The following is a 19,345-nucleotide window of genomic DNA, read 5'->3' on the forward strand; positions in this document are numbered from 1 at the left end:
GTGAGGAAGCAGGCCATTTCTCTTGGCAGGTGACTGGAATTCTTGTGTTTGTATCACCTCACTTCGGGTGCTTTTCCACGGGCATGGCGGAGGAAAGGGATGTCAGGGCACAGCCAGATAGTGCAGGAACTGGCCACGTTGTAGAGGAATGTGAAGGAAGCAGAAGAAGGGGAGGACTCATCTTAAATGAAGAGACTTCAAACGGCTCCTTCTGTTATCTCGCCGTTGTTCTCTTTATCTTATTTGTTCTTTCACTCTCTCGCTTTCTCTCTCTCTCTCTCTCTCTCTCTCTCTCTCTCTCTCTCTCTCTCTCTCTCTCTCCCTCTCTCTCTGTGTACATACATACAATGTATACAGTATATAATATACATAGCAAAAAGAGATTAGACAGAAAGAGAAGACGGAGAGAGAAATCCACATGACACTGACTAATTACTGTGAGATATGTTGTTGGGAACCCCCAAGCTGTCTGGCACAAGGGAGGAAAGTGGAACACAAAGACATGACATGTTGTTTAGCTTACTGAAGAGTCAGTGTTTGACTTGAAACTGTATCGTCTCCCGTTTACCACACATACGCTGCCATGGAGACAAATGTTCTCAACAACTGATGGTCAAGGGTCATGGAATTGCGTTAACACATTTTTGCCACTCAATATAGTGTTACACTATCTGATAGTGTGGGGCTTGGAATGTGGGCTTCTGTTAAGAGCTTTTCCAGTGCCAGAACCTGTGAGTTAGCGTGATTTGCACAGCTTCTCAGGGTTATATAGCATGCATAGTCTTGTAAACTATGTATCAACAGGTCATGTTGATACCTCAAATGTCTCCCCTGAGAATTATGTTCGCCAGTGCTGGGAAAGCCATTAAAACCTAACAAACATTGCACACAGTCCAGTACAGGTCTACGACGACACAGTACAGCTTTGCTGCCTTGTTTTTACTTGTTGGCAGTAAAGACAGAGAGAGAGAAAAAAAGATAAAGAAAAACATGTTTCTGTTTAGAACAGTTTAACCCCGTTGAGCTTGCTTGTCCTCGTGTGAGTTCGATGGGCCTCCAGGGCTGGTCTCTCCTCTTGCTCTCCTCCCTGCAGGGGGTCTCACTGACCCGTTCACTTGATGGGTTGGCAGCAGCAGCGGACTCGGGGTAAGTTACGATGTTAGAAAGATATATATGGAGACTTAGGAGGCCTATTCCCTGGACGGCCAGCAGGTGGCGGTAGTTTTACACCCAGACACTAGACTCACAGGGGAGGGCGGAGGGCTTGTTTTCCCAGACTCTCTGGGGCAGGGTATGATGACAACTGTTTGGGCTCTGGGAGCCGGGGATCGGTATCCCACTAGCAGGGAGAGTAGTACAGCTAGACCTGAGGGGTGTGTGTGTGTGTGCGTGCGTGCGTGCGTGCGTGTGTGGTGTGTGTGTGTGGGTGTCGGGGTACTGATGTACTGATATCACAGTATAGCATAATGCTTTTGACATGATGATTGTTTAATTGAAATGCAAAACATCAAATGGTGTTTGTGTTATATGGAAACAGGAATTCCCATCTTGACAACCCACCAATCCCAAAGCAGCTACTGCATGGAAATAATAAACAGCCTCTACTGTCACACTGCTTGAATACCCAAGTGCAACACATAAATAAGGTGGTCCCACACTGGGCCAGTGATGAATGACCTACCAGTGTTTCTAACCAGCTGATTTACCTGCCCAGTTGGCATCAAATGCTGATGACTTGAATTTAAATCACAGAAATTGATGTCGGTAATGAGCAGAGTCTAAAACTGTCCCTGGTCGATGTTTAAAGTTGACAGGGGAACATGGCCCTTACCTCTGTCATGATAAATGTCCTGGAGGTCAGAGGTCAAGGAGGGGCTGGGGGTCAGAGGTGAGAGGATATAAGGGCTACTGAGTGAGACCCAGCTTTGCTTCAGGATGACATCTGACCCTCACACTAAGTTTGGGGACCTTGTTTTTGTTTTTCCTATCGAGATGCAGTGAAATGTGAGTTTCCTTCAAGAATGTGATGATGGGGGCCCCGATGGAGGCTTTATTACTTTCGGGCCCCTATTGCGTCTTAGGGGCACCCCTAGGAAAACTCGGAGGGATCTTGTGAATAGGATGCCTTAAGTACCTCAAGGTGTTGAATGGTCCCTGGAGCCTTTCAAACAAAGCTGGCGACAAGCTGAATGTCATGGGCCTCCATCCAACTTCTTTGCAACAAGCCTCCTTTTGTACTCGCTCGCCCCCCCCACCCACACCGACAGGGATGTTTGTCTGTCCCAGATTAATTTCGTCACGAATCCCCCCCCCCCCCCACCCCCCCTTGACTTTGTTGACAGTTTGGATGAATAAGCCAGGCAATATAATTGTAATCAAGAATTGATTCCTTGGTATTATAACAGCCAGGATCAATTCCTGAAGGTCATTCATTATTATGGTAACTCCATTGTTATGTGCTCTGAAAATAAGGCTTGCCTCCAATAATTTGGAGTACTGCCTGGGAAATCAGTTTTACCCAATAGCATTTTAAAGCTTTCAAATCAATATCTATACTCAAATATAAGGAGCTTGCATTAGCAGTGACTTGACTGTGTGTGGTGTTGTGTGCCTGCTGCAGGTTGCCAGCACACTGCTCTGGTGTCACGATTGGCTGCTCTCAGGTAATATCTCCAACATCTCATGTCGTCGATTTTCTTTTATTGCCTCGTTACTCCATCCGCTCGCCCGCTCGTCATCTCACTGCATCAGCACAGGTGCATCATGGGAGGAACTGCAGAGATTCTCTGTCCACAGGGTGGGGCATCAGGAGCAAGGGATTGTGGGTCAATATGGATCAATGTGTAGGTGGCGTTTGAGCCATTTATTTATTTGAACCATTGGGTCAACTGTGGGACCATTTTATTGAGAGGTGTTTTCAACAGTTTCAGATTTTTGGGGGGGGGGGCCATCACACGAGCTGATCCATGAATGGCTTGGCCAAAATATTCTTTGACATTACCCTGAGCAGATTACACAAAGATAGCAGCTCCACAAACCACATACGTTTCTCTCTCGCACACGTTATCATTTAGATTCACATCATGGAGGTAGTAAGCGATATCTTTTGTCCTCTATCTCCCCACCCTGAGGAGTTTGGATCAAGAGACAGTTGCTGGTTCTCCAATTAACAGTAAAGTCACACAGCGCCACAGAGAGAGGGGGTATGTTCAGGCTCCTGAGCGGTTGTTAACATTTTTTATTGGTGCTGACATCTAGCTTGAGCAGTTTTGTATGGTCAGCGAAATAATTTAACCGTTTCTGAACTGTTTTGGTATTTAATAATGACCGTAGCTTATGCCATTAAAAAGGTGTGTTGTGGGAAGAGAGTGATAGCTTGGTGGTTGCGTACGCCTGTAAAGTTAACTCTGAACAAGGACAGCGCACACATCCTATCACCCCTATGAGTCATTTAGCACGTGGCTGATAATGGGTCCCTAATGAAGGGCCCTGTCAGGTGGGTCCTGTTAAAGTCCTCTTCCTTGCGCCTGTTTGTAATGTTTCGTTTTCATAGCAGAGATAAACAGTGGTCTCAAATCGCAAACACCACCCCACCCAAGGACACACAAACAACTTTCTCCCCAAAGAATTTGACCAAAAATCACCTCTTGCTTCCAGTTCCCATCTTGGAAACAACAGAATGCCTCAACATGTGTCCATTGTGAGGGTGTTGTTATGTACTGTATCTAGGAACCGTGAACAACAAATAACGGGGTTGAGCTCTCTCCTTTCCTCACCTGCAGGTTGACAACACGAATCAACACGTCACACCGTAACACAGCACAATATGGTTTTTATTCAACAGAATACTGGATCTCCAGTGAAGCCTATACCCCCTATAACAAATTGTACCAAGGCCACAATCAACCATCTCTGTGTACAAAGTGTATTGTTCCCACTGGAATTTGATTGTGTTGAGCAGCATTGTCATCTGGGTTTCATCTGTCTTAAAGAGTCCATTGTCTGTGCTTAGCAGGCTCCTGGGACAATGTCAGTAGTCAGATGGCCATTTGGGTCACACAGACACACACACATTGTTGTTGACATCACAGACAAAGAATTAGTGTAGGGGCTGAAGTAACAGTTGTGATAACACTGAATAACTGTTATGTTTAGTTTTACAGGGTGATGAAACAGTAGCCAGAGGAGCCTCAATTACTTTCTGGAGTAGATGTCTCATCAGTTTCGATTTGGATCACTCTGTGGTTCAGTTACGGGAGTAAACTTAAATATATTGAAGATGTCGTCCAACGAATTGCCTTTGTAGGCAAACTATCCAACATTCTAGCTGACGTTGCCCATTTAAACTTACAGTATTCGCAGAGACAGAGAGATGTTGTTTCCACATGCACAGACGTTGAGATGAACAGGGATTACAAAAACAGTCAGACAGAGTCCTGTCTCATGACCAGGGCGTGTTCCTCCTCAGGACCCTGTGCTCTCCTCTTAGTCTGTCGGTGATGTTATTGAACTGCTCCACTGAATAGAACACCCACAACAGGCTAAACCACAGGGTTATGGAGAACGGGGGGAGCTTTATCACACCAGCAGACTCTCTGTCTGTTTCTAGGTCAGCTGATAGCGTTTCTCATGCCAAAACGAGGCCCTGCTGAGAGCTGGTGTTGCTGTCGCACCCTGACAGCTCTATCTCCTCTGACGTTCACTCTGAGGTGAATCTTTGTGGACTTGTCTGTCTCCTTTCTCTCCTGGTCGGATCTGCCTGTCAGTCCTGCCGCAGAGTGTAGTCAACAACACATGTGAAGCCCTGATTCCATGATATTATTGGTCAATGAGAAACTAGATGAAATAGCTTTGTCTATGGGTAACCTCACACACCAACAACCCCAAACCCCAGCTGTTGGGTGCTGTGGAATTGTTGCCACAGCACTCTATTTGAACTGATACACGAGGAACAGGAAATTCAATTTTGAGTACACCTGCTACCAGGCTCCAGGTGTGTCGCTCAAAGTAACTGATGATTTGAAGCTTTTTTTACGCTGGACTCTTTACTTGTCATCTCAAACTGTTAAACGGCCAAAAGTCACTGTTCTTCAGACTCAGTCAAATGATTCCCTGTATTTGCCCCGCGTTCCTCAGAACAATATTTTTGAAATATAGAAATGATACTTTTGTTTTTATAGCATATATATATGTTTCAAATAGCCATCACATGGGTAACGTGCTTTGGCCTTGTATGAAAGGAATTGAAAAGTGTGTGCTCTCTGAGTGTGTGTGTGTGTGGAGAGGAGTGTAGTGTGTGTGTGTGCGTGTGTGTGCGTGTGCGTGTGTGTCTGTGTGTGTGTGTGTGTGTGTGAGTGAGTGCCGCAGGGCTGGACAGTGAGTAGAGATATTTCACAACGAGACACGAGAGCCTCCTGATCTGTATTGACCACTGCTGCTGATCGGCTAAGGCTGCTGATAGGGTATCTGCTACCATGGCGACCCATAGGAGCCTGTGTCAGCATACATTCTCTCGTTGTTTCGACAAATGAGCTTTGTCTAAAAATAGCCCTGCGCTGGCCATCGGCCAATCAGAGATGAGAGGGAGGCTGCAGGAAGGGAGGCGGTGAAGGAGTTTGTGGGGTATATTGGTGTTGTGGGCTGTCTGGAAGTGGGGATTTGCTGAGTCACACTATTCTGTGGCCAGCCAGGACAGGAGGGAAGATGGCTGGAGACTTGAGTCTGGGCGGGGCGGGGCTGGGCTGGGCTGGCCACCTCTGGCCAGCAGTCTGGATCATGTGGGGTGATTCATCAGATTTGTTCACAGCTCTGGGTTTGAGACTCTAACAGAGCCAAGCTTATTTGCAAGGTGAAGGCCGATTGGCGCGACGTGATCTTATTTTTAGTCCCGATTCGCATCAAATCCCATGACAATCAACTGAGAGACTGTCGTAAACATCGGGGGCAGGGGGAAGGAGGGGGGGGGGGGGGGACATTTGGTGTCAAACCATTTCGACCAAGATTCCAAATTCCAGCCTTTCAACATTTTATTGTATTGCATTATCAGGGATCAAATTGCTGCAACAAGCTTGGTTGCACACATGGATGCTGTTAACTGTTCTGAGGACTTGATGAGGTCATTTGGTTCCTGCCTGTGTCTGTGGGAGCCGTTCACTCCCTGTGTCTGTAGGAGCCGTTCACTGTGTCTGTAGGAGCCGTTCACTGTGTCTGTAGGAGCCGTTCACTCCCTGTGTCTGTAGGAGCCGTTCACTCCCTGTGTCTGTAGGAGCCGTTCACTCCCTGTGTCTGTAGGAGCCGTTCACTGTGTCTGTAGGAGCCGTTCACTCCCTGTGTCTGTAGGAGCCGTTCACTCCCTGTGTCTGTAGGAGCCGTACACTCCCTGTGTCTGTAGGAGCCGTTCACTCCCTGTGTCTGTAGGAGCCGTACACTCCCTGTGTCTGTAGGAGCCGTTCACTCCCTGTGTCTGTAGGAGCCGTTCACTCCCTGTGTCTGTAGGAGCCGTACACTCCCTGTGTCTGTAGGAGCCGTTCACTCCCTGTGTCTGTAGGAGCCGTACACTCCCCCTGAGAACACAGGGCATCTGCAGCCCAGAGGACCCGCACCGCCTGGGACTGAACACTTATTTACATTTGGCCCTCTTTTCATCTCTCCCTTTTTTATAATTATCTCTCTCTCACTCTCCATGTTTCTTTCTCTTAATTCTTCATTCTTTGTATTTCTATCTCTCTTTCCACGGCTCCCCCTCTGTCTCTTTTTACTTCCCTCTCTCTGTCTGTCCTGTTTCCATCTCTCGCTCTAAGCTTCAGTAGTCACCTAGCACCATTTACGTCAGGACATAACTTTGTCGCCTCGTGTGTTATATTACAGCACAGGGAGAGAAGCTACAGTTCATTACCGTCTGGATTGTGGAAAAACCTCGATCGTACACCCTCACCAGCCATAACGTGCAACATTATTTCGTGAACGCAGAGTAAAAGCTAAGCCGTTTGACACGCAGCCCTGTGCATCCTGCATCTTGATGAGGTTGCCGGCGCTCCAGTTCAAAGAGGGACGCCTCTCGCATTCACTTTGATGATCTGACTTTGCAAAGCATCGCTGCCCTGTGTTTGGGCTGGGTATCATCCATGGAAGGCTCTGGCAATCATATGAAACTCACTTTACCAGGGTCTAATTATAGCCCTGGGCTTCGTGATCCATTTTACCCGACCCATCTCTGCCAATGAGATCAACGACATCCTGCTAGATCGCAGACGCCAACTCAAATTGTATTAATTTCCCGTCGGTTTCCGTATAATGAGGGATAGAGTCGGGATCTCGATTTGCGTTTCGGCAGACCTGTGTGGAGGCAACCAATAGGGAGAAGTACAGCATCTGGATTGTATGGATCACACACAGTCCTGCAGCGTAGAAATACGATTTAGAAAGTGTCATTTCAGGGGTGACGGGCAGATGCTCTGAGTCGTAAATAATTCATGAAGATGTGAGTGTCTTTTGTGTAACGGTGTAGAAAAGCAGACGAATTGTGGCAGCCAGACTGGAAGAGACCCGAGGAGCTTGTGGAATCCATCCCTGCCTTTTTTTTTTCCCTCACCCACTTGCTCTCTTCCATCTCTCTTCCCCTTTCTCTCTTTCTCTCTGTCCATTTGGTTCGCTCCACTGCTCGTCTTGTTAAGGGTGTCCCAATCTGCCTGAGCACACATCACCCGCCCAGCCCCCCCCCCCCCCCCCCTCTCTCTCTCTCTCTCTCTCTCTCTCTCTCTCTCTCTCTCTCTCTCTCTCTCTCTCTCTCTCTCTCACTCACTCACTCACTCACTCACCCCGTCTCTCATAAGAGCGGTGCACACTCGCCACACGCACACACGCGCACCGCCCAGACACACACACACGCTCGATCACGATCGCACACGGACCCCGCTCAGACAGGCAGAGCTCAGAGTCGCGAGATCAGCAGCAGCAGCAGCAGCAGCAGACAGATCCACCAGATCAGACACAGCCAGAGCCAAACACCAGAGCACACAGCCCCCCTGTACAGCACAGCACAGCACAGCAGCAACATGGATGTACTGAAGAAGGGATTCTCCATGGCCAAGGAGGGAGTGGTGGCGGCCGCCGAGAAGACCAAGGCTGGGGTGGAGGAGGCAGCTGCCAAGACCAAGGAGGGGGTCATGTATGTAGGTGAGTACCGGAGGGAGAGAGGCAGAGGGGGAGAGGGGGAGAGAGGGAGAGAGGGAGAGAGGGATGAATGGAGAGGGGGGACAAGGGTTAAGTAGGTGCAGGAGTGGGGAGTTTTACGAAAGGGATAATCTGGATTACATTTTGATCCTGTGATGGCAGTGTGTGTGTGTGTCTTTGGTGGTGTGTGTATGTTGTGTGTGTGGGGGGGGGGGGAGGGGGGTGTACGTGGAAAGACGGATGGATGGATGGATAGGTGTTAGGTTTTAGTGAGGTGAGGACAGAAGGCCTAGTGCACAGGCAATAAAATATTGGTGATGGGAGGATTGGTGACGGAATTAGATTGAGGTTGGGAATATGGGAGGGCAAAAGGATGCAGAAAGCGAAGGTGGAGAGAGCAGAGACAAGCTGGAGAGAAGCAAGGGAGAAAAAAAGATACAAGAGAAATCATGTTAAGGTATTTTTCGAGAAAATATACAGTGCTTTGCCACAGGTTCTCTTTAAAAGAGTAAAAAAAACAGAATTGTTCCCAGATAGCCTGAAATATGTTAAGACTCATCTTCAATATATCATTTATAAATTAATAACCGTGCGCAGAGCACTGTTCATTCAATTTCAAGCCTTAGAGAAGGGGGTGGGATTTCCATATTGCGTGTGTGTGGGTGCGTGGGACACATGCTGGCGTACTGTGAGAAGAGGATATAGGCCAGTAATTCCATTCCTAGAACAATGAAGTGTAATTACACTTCTCTTCGATATAGTACAATGTTTGTGTGTGTGCCTTCACTTGTCAGGGTCTATGGTACAGTACACCTTTGTACAGTAGGGCAGGGGGTGGTGCAGGTAGGGGGGGAGAGGGAGGGGATATCAGGGATGAAGATAGGGTGTGTGTGTGGGTGGGTGGGGGTTCTGGGGTGGTGCAGCTAAGCTAGGCTCAGGAGTGACACCCACCTGCCTTCCTGTCAGCTTGCTGCACCAGACAGATGTATCACAGGGAAGCCAAACACACGCACACACACACACTCACACTCACAGGATTCAGCACCAGGTCCTGTCGGATCAAACAGCATTAGCGAGACCTGCTCTGTCCGTGACCCGACTGCATGTCACAGTCCTGTACACTTCACTGTCCTGTGGGCCCCAACTCTGCATGTCGACAGTCTGGGAGGTAGGTGGAGGGAGGACATGATGAGGAGGCAAAGAGGGGAGGCAGGATCAGGAAGGAGAGAGGGATGAGAGGGAAAGACCAAAAATGTGTGACACCCAGGAGGAAGAGAAAGCAATCTGATTGGAGAGAGAGAGAGACAGAGAGAGAGACAGAGAGAGAGAGAGAGAGACAGAGAGAGAGAGAGAGAGAGAGAGAGAGAGAGAGAGAGAGAGAGAGAGAGAGAGAGAGAGAGAAGAGAGAGAGAGAGAGACAGAGAGACAGAGAGACAGAGAGAGAGAGAGAGAGACACACACACACACACAAGGTGTCCGGGGCGGTCCACTCTCTTCAAAATCCAATAATTATCCTCCGGCCAGCCATGCTCGTTTATTGGCTGTTGGCAGGCAGACGTAGAGCTGAGATCGAGTCCAGAGTCATCCATCTCCATGAATCATCCAAACCACCGGGGGGGCGATCCGTCACTTATTCCAGACTGAATCCCGTTACCTCAGCCATGCCCGGTGAACAAATCTCCAGGGTAACAGCAGATTAGACTGTGCTAGAGACAGATATGGGGGCAGCTCGTTCCCAGTCACCTTCACATCAGTGTCCCACAACCAGAGGGGAAAGAGAACTGCCTCACGACAGCCAGACTGCCTTCCAAAGGCAGAGAAGGTCTTTGAAAGTGGGTTTGCTAATGTAGCCACGTCCACTATCCTGAGGCCACTCAGGAGCCATTGTCATTGTAAGCTCCGTCTCAGGGGACAAGAGTGAGTTGAATCTTAGGTGTGGACGAGCCATTTCCTCCCACGTGAGTCCCTGTCAGTCCACAGTCCAGCGGTAAGAGTGCAGCAGGAGCGACAGTCAGATGGATCTCTCTCTCTCTCTCTCTCTCTCTCTCTCTCTCTCTCTCTCTCTCTCTGTCTCTCTCTCTCTCTCTCTCTCTCTCTCTGTCTCTCTCTCTCTCTCTCTCTCTCTCTCTCTCTCTCTGTCTCTCTCTCTCTGTCTCTCTCTCTCTCTCTCTCTGTCTCTCTCTCTCTCTCTCTCTCTCTCTCTGAGTCTCTCTCTCTCTCTGTCCTCCCAGCTCACTGTGGCCTCCAGGGACTCCTGTTGCCGTGGTAACTCTCGCTGTCTTCACTGTGTGGTTGAAACAGACAAGGCATACTTTGGGATTTCGAAAGAGGACGGACAAACAAACGCACACACACACACAGAGGAAGACAGAGATACAGACACACAGTCACACACAGGGACAGAGATAGACAGTGCGCGCACGCACGCACACACACACACACACATACACACTCAGAGACACTCAGACAGTATTGACACATTGCCCTTGGCCCCTACAGGACAGCAGGCTGGGAAGCTGACAGCAGTGAGTAGCCCCAGACAGGGCTCTCAGAGCACTGAGGCATGTGGAGGGAGGGAGGGAGGGAGGGAGGGAGGGAGGGAGGGAGGGAGGGAGGGAGGGAGGGAGGGAGGGAGGGAGGGAGGGAGGGAGGGAGGGAGGGAGGGAGGGAAAAGAGACTGCAAAATAATCCTTTTAATCACAAATTCAACATGTCACTATTTGACATTAGATTAGTCAACAGGAAATAAGTCCATAATCAATGGATTTCATTCGAGAAATACGCTTGATGTGCATATGGGATGTTTCGGTGGCTTTTGTTTGAGGAATGAAACATGGGACCAACACTCAGAAAGGGAGAGAGAATGGATAGAATATAGAATCATCTCAAATCCTCCCATTCACTGATCTGCTGCTTCTTTGTTTATTAATGGGCCCTTCATCACTAATCCCTAAATGTGTGTGTTTGTGTGTGTAGTGTAGTGTATTCATTAGTGTAGGCTTGCGCAGTAGTAATGATGCACTAGCTCATGAATGGAGCCCTAGTTTGGTGGTGGTGCGTGTTCTATTGAAGATGGTGGTGCGAGATGTTGCACAGGAGTCTTGTACACGAGGGCGCCATTATACCCATGAAAACCCATGTGTGTGTGCGTGCGTGTGTGTGTGTGTGTGTGCACGTGTATGTGTGCACGTGTGTGTGATGCTCAACGGCTCGAGGGTAGGAAGCAGACCACAGTGAGCACAGAACATGCCCCACGCTGAGCTGAGAATGAGGAGAGGGAGAGGGAGAGACTGAAGGAGGTAAGAGATAGAGCCCGTAGCACAGCCTGTCTCCCACGATCCCAGAGAAGAGAGTCACAAAGTGTCCCTTCACATCACAGCGGAGACGTGCACACACTCCACCATTGTCACCATCCGCAGACCCACACAGGCATGTTGGAGCCCAGCTGGAAGCTGGACATGGACACAAGCTGGTTGTGTTGGACACACACACACACACACACACACAGTCATCAGACACGACCGGGCACATGACGTTTGTTCCTACGGGATTTTTCTGTTAGCTCGGCTTCACCACCACAATGTTCTTTTGTTTTTCATCTCAGTGTCACTTTGTCCCTGCATATCCAATGTCGTGCGCGAGAAATAGTAGCCCATTCCAATTGATCAATCCCCTTTAAATGTAATTTCATCTTTCTCAGTCCCTCTCGCAATCCTCTCCTCTCTCTTCCCCCCACCTTTCTGTTTCCTACAATCCTATGAGACTAATTTGGAAGGACGCAAACAATGATGACTGCTAACGAACATGTATGGTAATGCAAAGGAACCAAGCACAGGGAGTCAGATGGCTGAGCGGTTAGGGAGTCGGGCTAGTAATCAGAAGGTTGCCGGATCGATTCCCCGCCGTGCCACATGATGTTGTGTCCTTGGGCAAAGCACTTCACCCTACTTGCCTCGGGGGGAACGTCCCTGTACTTACTGTAAGTCGCTCTGGATAAGAGCGTCTGCTAAATGTAAATGTAAGCAGCAGGTCGAACCTTAGACATGGTTAGACACTATGTTGATCTCAACTGTACAAAATCATACATCTCCCTTTCTGCAGCATGCCATAATCCAAGACAACACAGTTGTCATTGTTATGAGACAAGGAGTGCAATGATCTGATCTCCAAATCGGTCCAACATGGTGTATTGTGGGAGTGAGGTCATTTCCACCAGTGTCCTCCATCTTGGTTGTGGAGGAGTTAACTGAGCATGATGAGCACAATGTCCTTCTGCGGTAGTGACGTCACAGAAGGTCCCACTGAAAGTGACCTCATGTTGCAACATCAAACCCGTTGACCCATTCGGAATTGATTACAGCGATGATCAAATGGTCTTGCTCCTGTGTGCTGTGTGTGCGTGCACGCGAACACTGTCTCTCTCTTTTCCCCCCTCTCTCCCCCCCCCCCTTCTCTCTCTCTCTCTTTTCCCCCTGCTCCCTCTCTCTCCCTCTCTCTCTCTCTGTCTTTCTCTCTTGTATTGTCTCACATCTTAAGGAGCACCACAACAACGTGTTGCCCTGTTTGCTCGCTTTGCCCCTTTGAGCTGGAAGCCATGTGTTTGAAAGACCCCCCCACACACACACTCAGCCCCATTCCTCAAAGTCAAGAGTATCATGGTTATTGTTCTCACTCAACAATGGGCTAATTTAGCCCTGCTGGGACATGGAAATTACCATGAGCCGGTCTCGTCTTAGGAGGACACACACACACACACGTGCACACAAAGACACACACACAGACACAGAAGCAAGACCATTGTATCACCTCACGTTAAGAAAGCACACACACACACGGACGCAGGCACACACACATGTACTCGTACTTTCAGGCATGCCCGTGTGTGAGCAAACAGAAAACGTCGAGACATGCAAGGGAGGTCGAAAGAGAGGTCGACAGCATGTGTAGAAGAGAGAGCTTGAAGAGCAATAAGACACAGAGATCTGCTCCCCCACGCCAGCTCTGTCCAGTAGCCCGAGTGGGCTGGGCTGGCCGGCACAACGCAGGCTCCACAGCTCAGTGGCTGGAGGATTTGGATGACCTTCCCTCCTGAAGCAGTCTTTGTGAGGAGGACATGGGCTGAGGTCCAGAGGGCTCGGACAGACGACAGCTCTGTAAAACGCCCGCGAGAGAACAGGCCATCTTAGACCACCAGAGCGCATCGTCACTGCTCTGAGAGTAGGCGCGAAGAGTCGCCCTCGATAGAGCGAGAGCCTGTGTTTGTCCATTCATCCTGGAGTACCTGGGAGATGTTGATGGTTGTCGTTTCAGTTCCAGTATTTCTGCTTTCTGTGTCAGTTTGCTTTTTGGTTGGAGGTTAGGTGTTGTTGTTTGATGTGTGCAAAGTGCCCAAGGACAAGTCAACAAGGTTGGCACGATCACACTTGTGAATTGATTGTTTTTCTGTTTTATAGGAAACAAGACAAAGGAGGGAGTGGTATCAGGAGTGAACACAGGTAAGCAGAGCGCCACCTATAGGTCAAAGACTGCATTGAACTACTTTTATACCTCTCTTGGTGTCTGGTTTTTAGCACCTACAGTATCTGAGAAAGGCAAAAGTGGATTGAGGAACGTTTTCATTCAAACCTGCAAGATGACACCTTCCTGTTCCCCTCTCCCAGTGGCCCAGAGAACGACTGATCAGGCCAACATCGTGGCGGACACAACAGTCGCCGGGGCCAACGAGGTGGCTCAACAGACAGTGGATGGCGTTGAGAACGCGGCGGTGTCAACCGGATTGGTCAACCCGGTAAGTCATGTGCCTCACCGGCTGTCTCACACTGTTAGTGGCATCAAGTGATGTCAACCTTTTTTTCGACCTCCTTAGGAAACTTCAGATCATAACTGCTCAGTCTGGAAGAGGCCAGATCGGATCGTAGTCACAGTCACTCCATGTTTGTCTGTTTTGTCATGGGCTTTTTTGTCATGTATTTTTGTGTTTGCTCATGGAGTATTCATGTGTACACTTGTAATGCGTGTGTCTCTCTCTCCATCTCTAACTGTGGTGTCTGGCTGGGGACAGGAGGAGGAGGCGCCTGTCACAGAGGAGGTGCCTGATTGGTTGGGAGGGCAGGAATTAGAGTGATTGCACGGCATGTCGCTTGCTGCCTTTAGTACCGCCGGTTTGACCTGCTGTAACTAGCGGGCTACAGGGCAGTAATACGCTTTGCAGCTTCCTAAAGCAGAACACTGTTAGATTGTGGTTTTGGTCTTCAAAGATGCTGCCAAAATATTCCATGATTCTTGACACTCATGCTCTTAGCGAGAAAGCCCAAGTTAGCAGGCCCAAGTTACCCAAGCTCATGTCAAGGTCATGCTTTTCTTTTACAGTATTGAAGGAAAAAAAGGGTAACCGAATGATTATTAGTGTAAAAGAAGTATGAGTAAAAAATAACAAATAAAATAAACCTAACATATACTCCAAGACGATGGACATGACATCATAATGCTGTGGATAGACCACAATGAATACGAATATTTCATGGCCACGTTTTCATTTGAGCAGCTCAGGTTTTCAACCCTTATGAAAGCTGCTTCATGTCCTAGCCAGTGTTGAGGGTGAGCCCTCCCTCTGGTGTTCAGGTATTCCCCAGCGGTGTTCAGCTACTAACCCCCTCACTCACACAAGGCTTGTCAGAACAGCCACACTCCGTGCTGAGACAAGGACCTTTAACAGAAGCAGCACACTGATACCTGGCATGATACCTCTTCTGGATCCTTACCAGTGTGTGTGGTACACACTAAAGACTCTAAAGACTCTCTTATAACTGAGTCTTTAGTGTGTGTGCATGTGTTTTTCCTTTCTAGTGTGCAAAATTGTGTGTGTGTGTGTGTGGGTGGAGGGGATGTGTGTTTGTTTTAACCTGAAAACAAGATCCATCTGTAATTAAATCCTCAGCTCTAGCTATCTCCACACACCCTCACCACCACCTCTTCTCCTTCTCTCTCTATCTCCTCAGCTGAAAATACTGTCTTCAAAGGTCTTTTGTTTGAGTGTGTGTATGTGTGCACAGTCAAGGGTATCATTAGTGATACCAACCATGCCATCTTGTATCACAGCCATTGTCATAGCAACTGTTTGAGTGCTCTGGGTATAATGGCATCATGTCACCCCTCCTCCTAAAGATTACAATCTTAATCACCACAGTCCTACTACAACAAAACCAGAACGATCATATGCCTCATTATATAAATGTTTCAAATCAGGTTTAATTTTCCTCACTATGGAGCCATTAGACCACTTGAGCATTTAACATTGTAATGATCATACCAACAACAACCAACTAACAACAATCATGAACATTCCTTCTCAAGATAATGACAGGGTCCAGGGTAACAACCTGCATTTAAAAGATGTTTTATCGTTCTCATATAGTTATTCTGCTATTCTGCTGCCACTGAAGCCTGACCCAATGCTTGGTGCATGGTTCCACTAAAACAATTTTCATTTCAAATTGTATGTATACTAACATGCATATTTCTTCCAGTCTAACTGAAATGTTCTACTTCACACCCTCAGCTAAAATAGCATTGGAGGAATGCTAAACTGCACTGTTGCCTGTTCCTCTCTGTCTTTGTAATTGAACTTGTTGTAGTACTTGGAAGTCTCTGGTGAGTATTGACTGAGGTACTGCTGCTAACCTCCTCTCTCTGTTTCTCCAATCCCAGGCTGACTTCTCCCACACGGAGGGAGCCGCAGAGGAGGGAGGGCAGTAGGTAAGCTGAGTGTATGTGGGTGTGTGTGTGTGTGAGTGTGTCTTCCTTTCTCGGTGTGTGCTCATATACATGCATGTCTGTGTTATGACAGCTACATCCCCTTGGATTAGCCAGATGCTGACTTTATGTGCTCTGAGGGAGGGCTGCAATTGCGGTGGCATTTGACATTGGGTCATAATAACAGCAGAAGTTGTGCTGGAACAATGAAGGTCACGGGTATCACCAGGGTAGGAATAGGGAGGGTCCAGCTCTTTAATGTTGATGTTTGAGTTTAGGACCATACTGACCGATCAGTGTCAGATCCCTGGAGCTGGATGGGGCTGAAGGGATTTGATGCCATCTGTGAGCACAGTATGTTAAAATAAGTGCAAATAATGTGTGAAATGAAAACCACGCTTTGCCTTTTGTACTATGTTATTGTTCTTTTAAATATATTTTTAATTGAGGAGAAAGCATAAAGGTGCAATTGCACCTAAAGATGCTGCAATGTCCACAACTAAGCCAAAATAGATATAGTGCCGGGTTAGTCTTTCTATCCAATTTAAATGTCGGAATGTATGACATCATTCATTATTATTTTGTCCTTCTCCATTTCTTCTCCCTCAGGTGTCAGTCCTGAGAGTAAGCAGCAGCGACGTCCCTCTCCTCAGTTTGGGTTCAACTCCTTTTGAGCTGCTGGTTGGCCCTCCCATCTCCGCCTCTGGATCCCAGAATGCTTTCTGTTGTGTGACTCAGTGAAACTAAACGTTCAGAGAGATTTCCCCCTTGCCTCTACACCACCCCATCCACAACACACCCTCTACACTTCCCTGCCCCCATCAACTCACCCTAGCCCCCCACCATTAACCCACCTCATCACTGTGACCCCCCTTTCCAGAACATCAGAACACACACACACACACATGCAAAATGCCGTGGGACTTAGAATTACTTTGTAGAACAGTAATTATTTCCCTTCTCTCTCTAGAGGAAAAGCAAAAGTGAAACTTTCTGGTAGTGTGCACGCAGTCAGCTAATGTAACACCTGTACTTATGCAGTAGATGTACTTATATTGGTGTATGCTTTTTGGTCAGGAGTGTTGATTAAGATGTGTTTGAAGCCTGTGTATTTAACCCATTGTGTCTTATTGCCTGATATTTACCCCCGTCCCTTAATGTGACAGATCAGGGTTCAGAGTTTAGAGTGAAGGTGGAGAAAGGGTTAACAGCAGCACTGCCCAATCCTCCTCACCCCCCCTACTTCCACTGTCTTCTTCCTCGTCCTTCCGTCATCTTTGTAATTTTTTTTGACCAAGGAAGTCCTAAACCTCAGGGCTCTGTAGAAGTATTATAATTAGAGGGCTTTCATAGGGAAACAGTTTGTATTGGAAATATGTAGGTCCTAAACAGATGTTGTGTACCTTCTCAGTGGTGTGGTGTTTACCGTCCTCTACACTTTCAGCTTGGATTTCCTATCACAGTCTGCAAGAGGGCTCTTGATGTTGAGGGGTTTCACCAGGTTACATGTACAACTGTGACATGGACCCTGCTGTGGTAACCTTCGATTATAGACGGTAGAAAGAGAAATGTAAAAAAAAAACTGTGTGTGGTTAGATATATTGACTTTGCCTGTTCCAAGATTATTTTCCTCAAATGTAGAGATATGAATGATTTGAAAACATTGCAAAAATAAGTAAATACTGCAATGTATGTCTCTACAAGAGCCACATTTTACAGTGATATTATACTTTGGTCTTTGTCGTTGTGCTTTCACTCTGTGATAAGCCACACCGTCTGTCACTCAACCGGGTGCTCTGGCCCCTCCCCCTGTCTTCTGTCTGCTCTTGGTCACTAAAAATAGGTCTTTTAAACCATTGAAGTGTTTGTCTTTTGAAGTTGTCGGAAACAAGACTGCATGTTGCCTTACTAGCACCCAGACACATAGACTCAGTTACTTCACACACTGTCAAAAATGCATTACACAAATTGAAGCACACACACGCATAAAAACACACTCACAAAAAAAGAAATGACACTAATGTACACAAACACATGGAGATGCAAATTTGTGTTGGCAATTTGTGTTGCATCAAAGCAGACTGCTTCTTTTATAAAACAATAAAACTGAAATAAAGACAATTTTTTGGAAATCCAGTACGGTCTAATACTTTGTGGAAAAAAAACTCAAAATTGGGACCCCAAAACATGTCTTGCACCCCAGTGGTGGAATCAACTCCCCACCTCCATCAGAGACACCGACTGTCTCTCCATCTTCAAGAGAAGGCTCAAGACGCACTTGTTCCGGGAGTACAATGGTACTTAGGAATGGTTTGCTGAACCCAACGCTAGTTTCCTCAAGGATCACAATGACTCTTGCTTAGACTGTTGCTCTTGTTGGTTAGTGGTAGCTGGTTTAAACTGTTGTATTCTATTTTAGTTAATCCTATTGTTATTGCTTTCCTACAGGTACACCTGCACTTAGAGATTAATGTTGTGTAATTTAACTTGTTTAACTATATGCTCTTATGGTTTCTTCCCTGTAGCACTGTTTTTTGGTTGTTCACAATATGTACTTCTTGTTTTTGACTACCCGCAATGCTGTGGGGCTATTTTGTTGTTATTATCAGTGACCTATGCACTTTGTAAAGCTCTCTCTTGGAAGTCGCTTTGGATAAAAGCGTCTGCTAAATGAATAAATGTAAATGTAAATGTCTTGTGTCTCATGGCAACAGACTTTGAGGACGTCCGATCAGACGGGTGGGATCAATCCTGTGTGACTCAATACGACTTCAATCCGAGCATTTTACAAATATTCATCCATCATATCCACATCGAACCGAAATTCTTGACGAACGTGTGCTAAACATAGAGTTAGGTCCTCCAACCAACACATACATACTCCCTGCTGCCCTCTGGTGGGGAGAGATGAGTGGAGGAGTAGAGAAGGGGGATTGGTGCACTTGGTTATGGTTAAAACAGGCACAGTGGCATTTATTATTTATGCCACATGTTCCATGCATCCATTTGCATCAGTAAGCGATTCCACAGGGAGAGCCAGATATTGTACTCTCTCTCTCTCCTCTCTTACACACAGACGTACACACACACACACACACCATCGAAGCGTAGTGCTGTCACAGAGAGAATGTGTACAAAAGTACGCGTGACCTCTTTTTAAAGAGCACAAACAGGAAGCGCAGTGGTTGTGTGTCACTGCATTAAACCAACCACAAAAGCTGAGATGCATTTCAAAGAAATACAGGCTGGTACACTTGAATGAACATTACACAGCTCACTTTTAGATTGTCAGACAGGTTTGTCAACTAAAAAAAAAGACGGGGCGAGGTCAGGTCAGGTGGTATGTCACTTCATCATACTACTTCAAATTGTTCCAATGGTGTATGTTAAACATGGGAGGAATGTAATGTAAACAGCTCTC

At 47.3% G+C, this 19,345-nt stretch overlaps 1 protein-coding gene across 2 annotated transcripts; it reads left to right on the forward strand.

Annotated features, from left to right (window-relative positions):
* The first annotated feature begins 7,775 nt into the window (after positions 1–7,775).
* On the forward strand, positions 7,776–18,061 carry sncga (synuclein, gamma a). Of its 2 annotated transcripts, XM_047028980.1 has the most exons (6): positions 7,776–8,175; positions 13,626–13,667; positions 13,833–13,960; positions 14,234–14,260; positions 15,880–15,927; positions 16,534–18,061. In XM_047028980.1, the coding sequence occupies exons 1-5, from the start codon at positions 8,055–8,057 to the stop codon at positions 15,925–15,927; spliced, it is 366 nt and encodes a 121-aa protein (XP_046884936.1). In that variant the 5' UTR covers positions 7,776–8,054; the 3' UTR covers positions 16,534–18,061. The 2 variants fall into 2 exon arrangements, with proteins under 2 accessions (XP_046884936.1, XP_046884937.1); XM_047028981.1 differs by lacking the exon at positions 14,234–14,260 and having other exon boundaries at positions 7,779–8,175.
* The last annotated feature ends 1,284 nt before the right edge of the window (positions 18,062–19,345 follow it).

This window comes from Hypomesus transpacificus, chromosome 11, assembly GCF_021917145.1.
Source record: "Hypomesus transpacificus isolate Combined female chromosome 11, fHypTra1, whole genome shotgun sequence".
NCBI lineage: Eukaryota > Metazoa > Chordata > Actinopteri > Osmeriformes > Osmeridae > Hypomesus > Hypomesus transpacificus.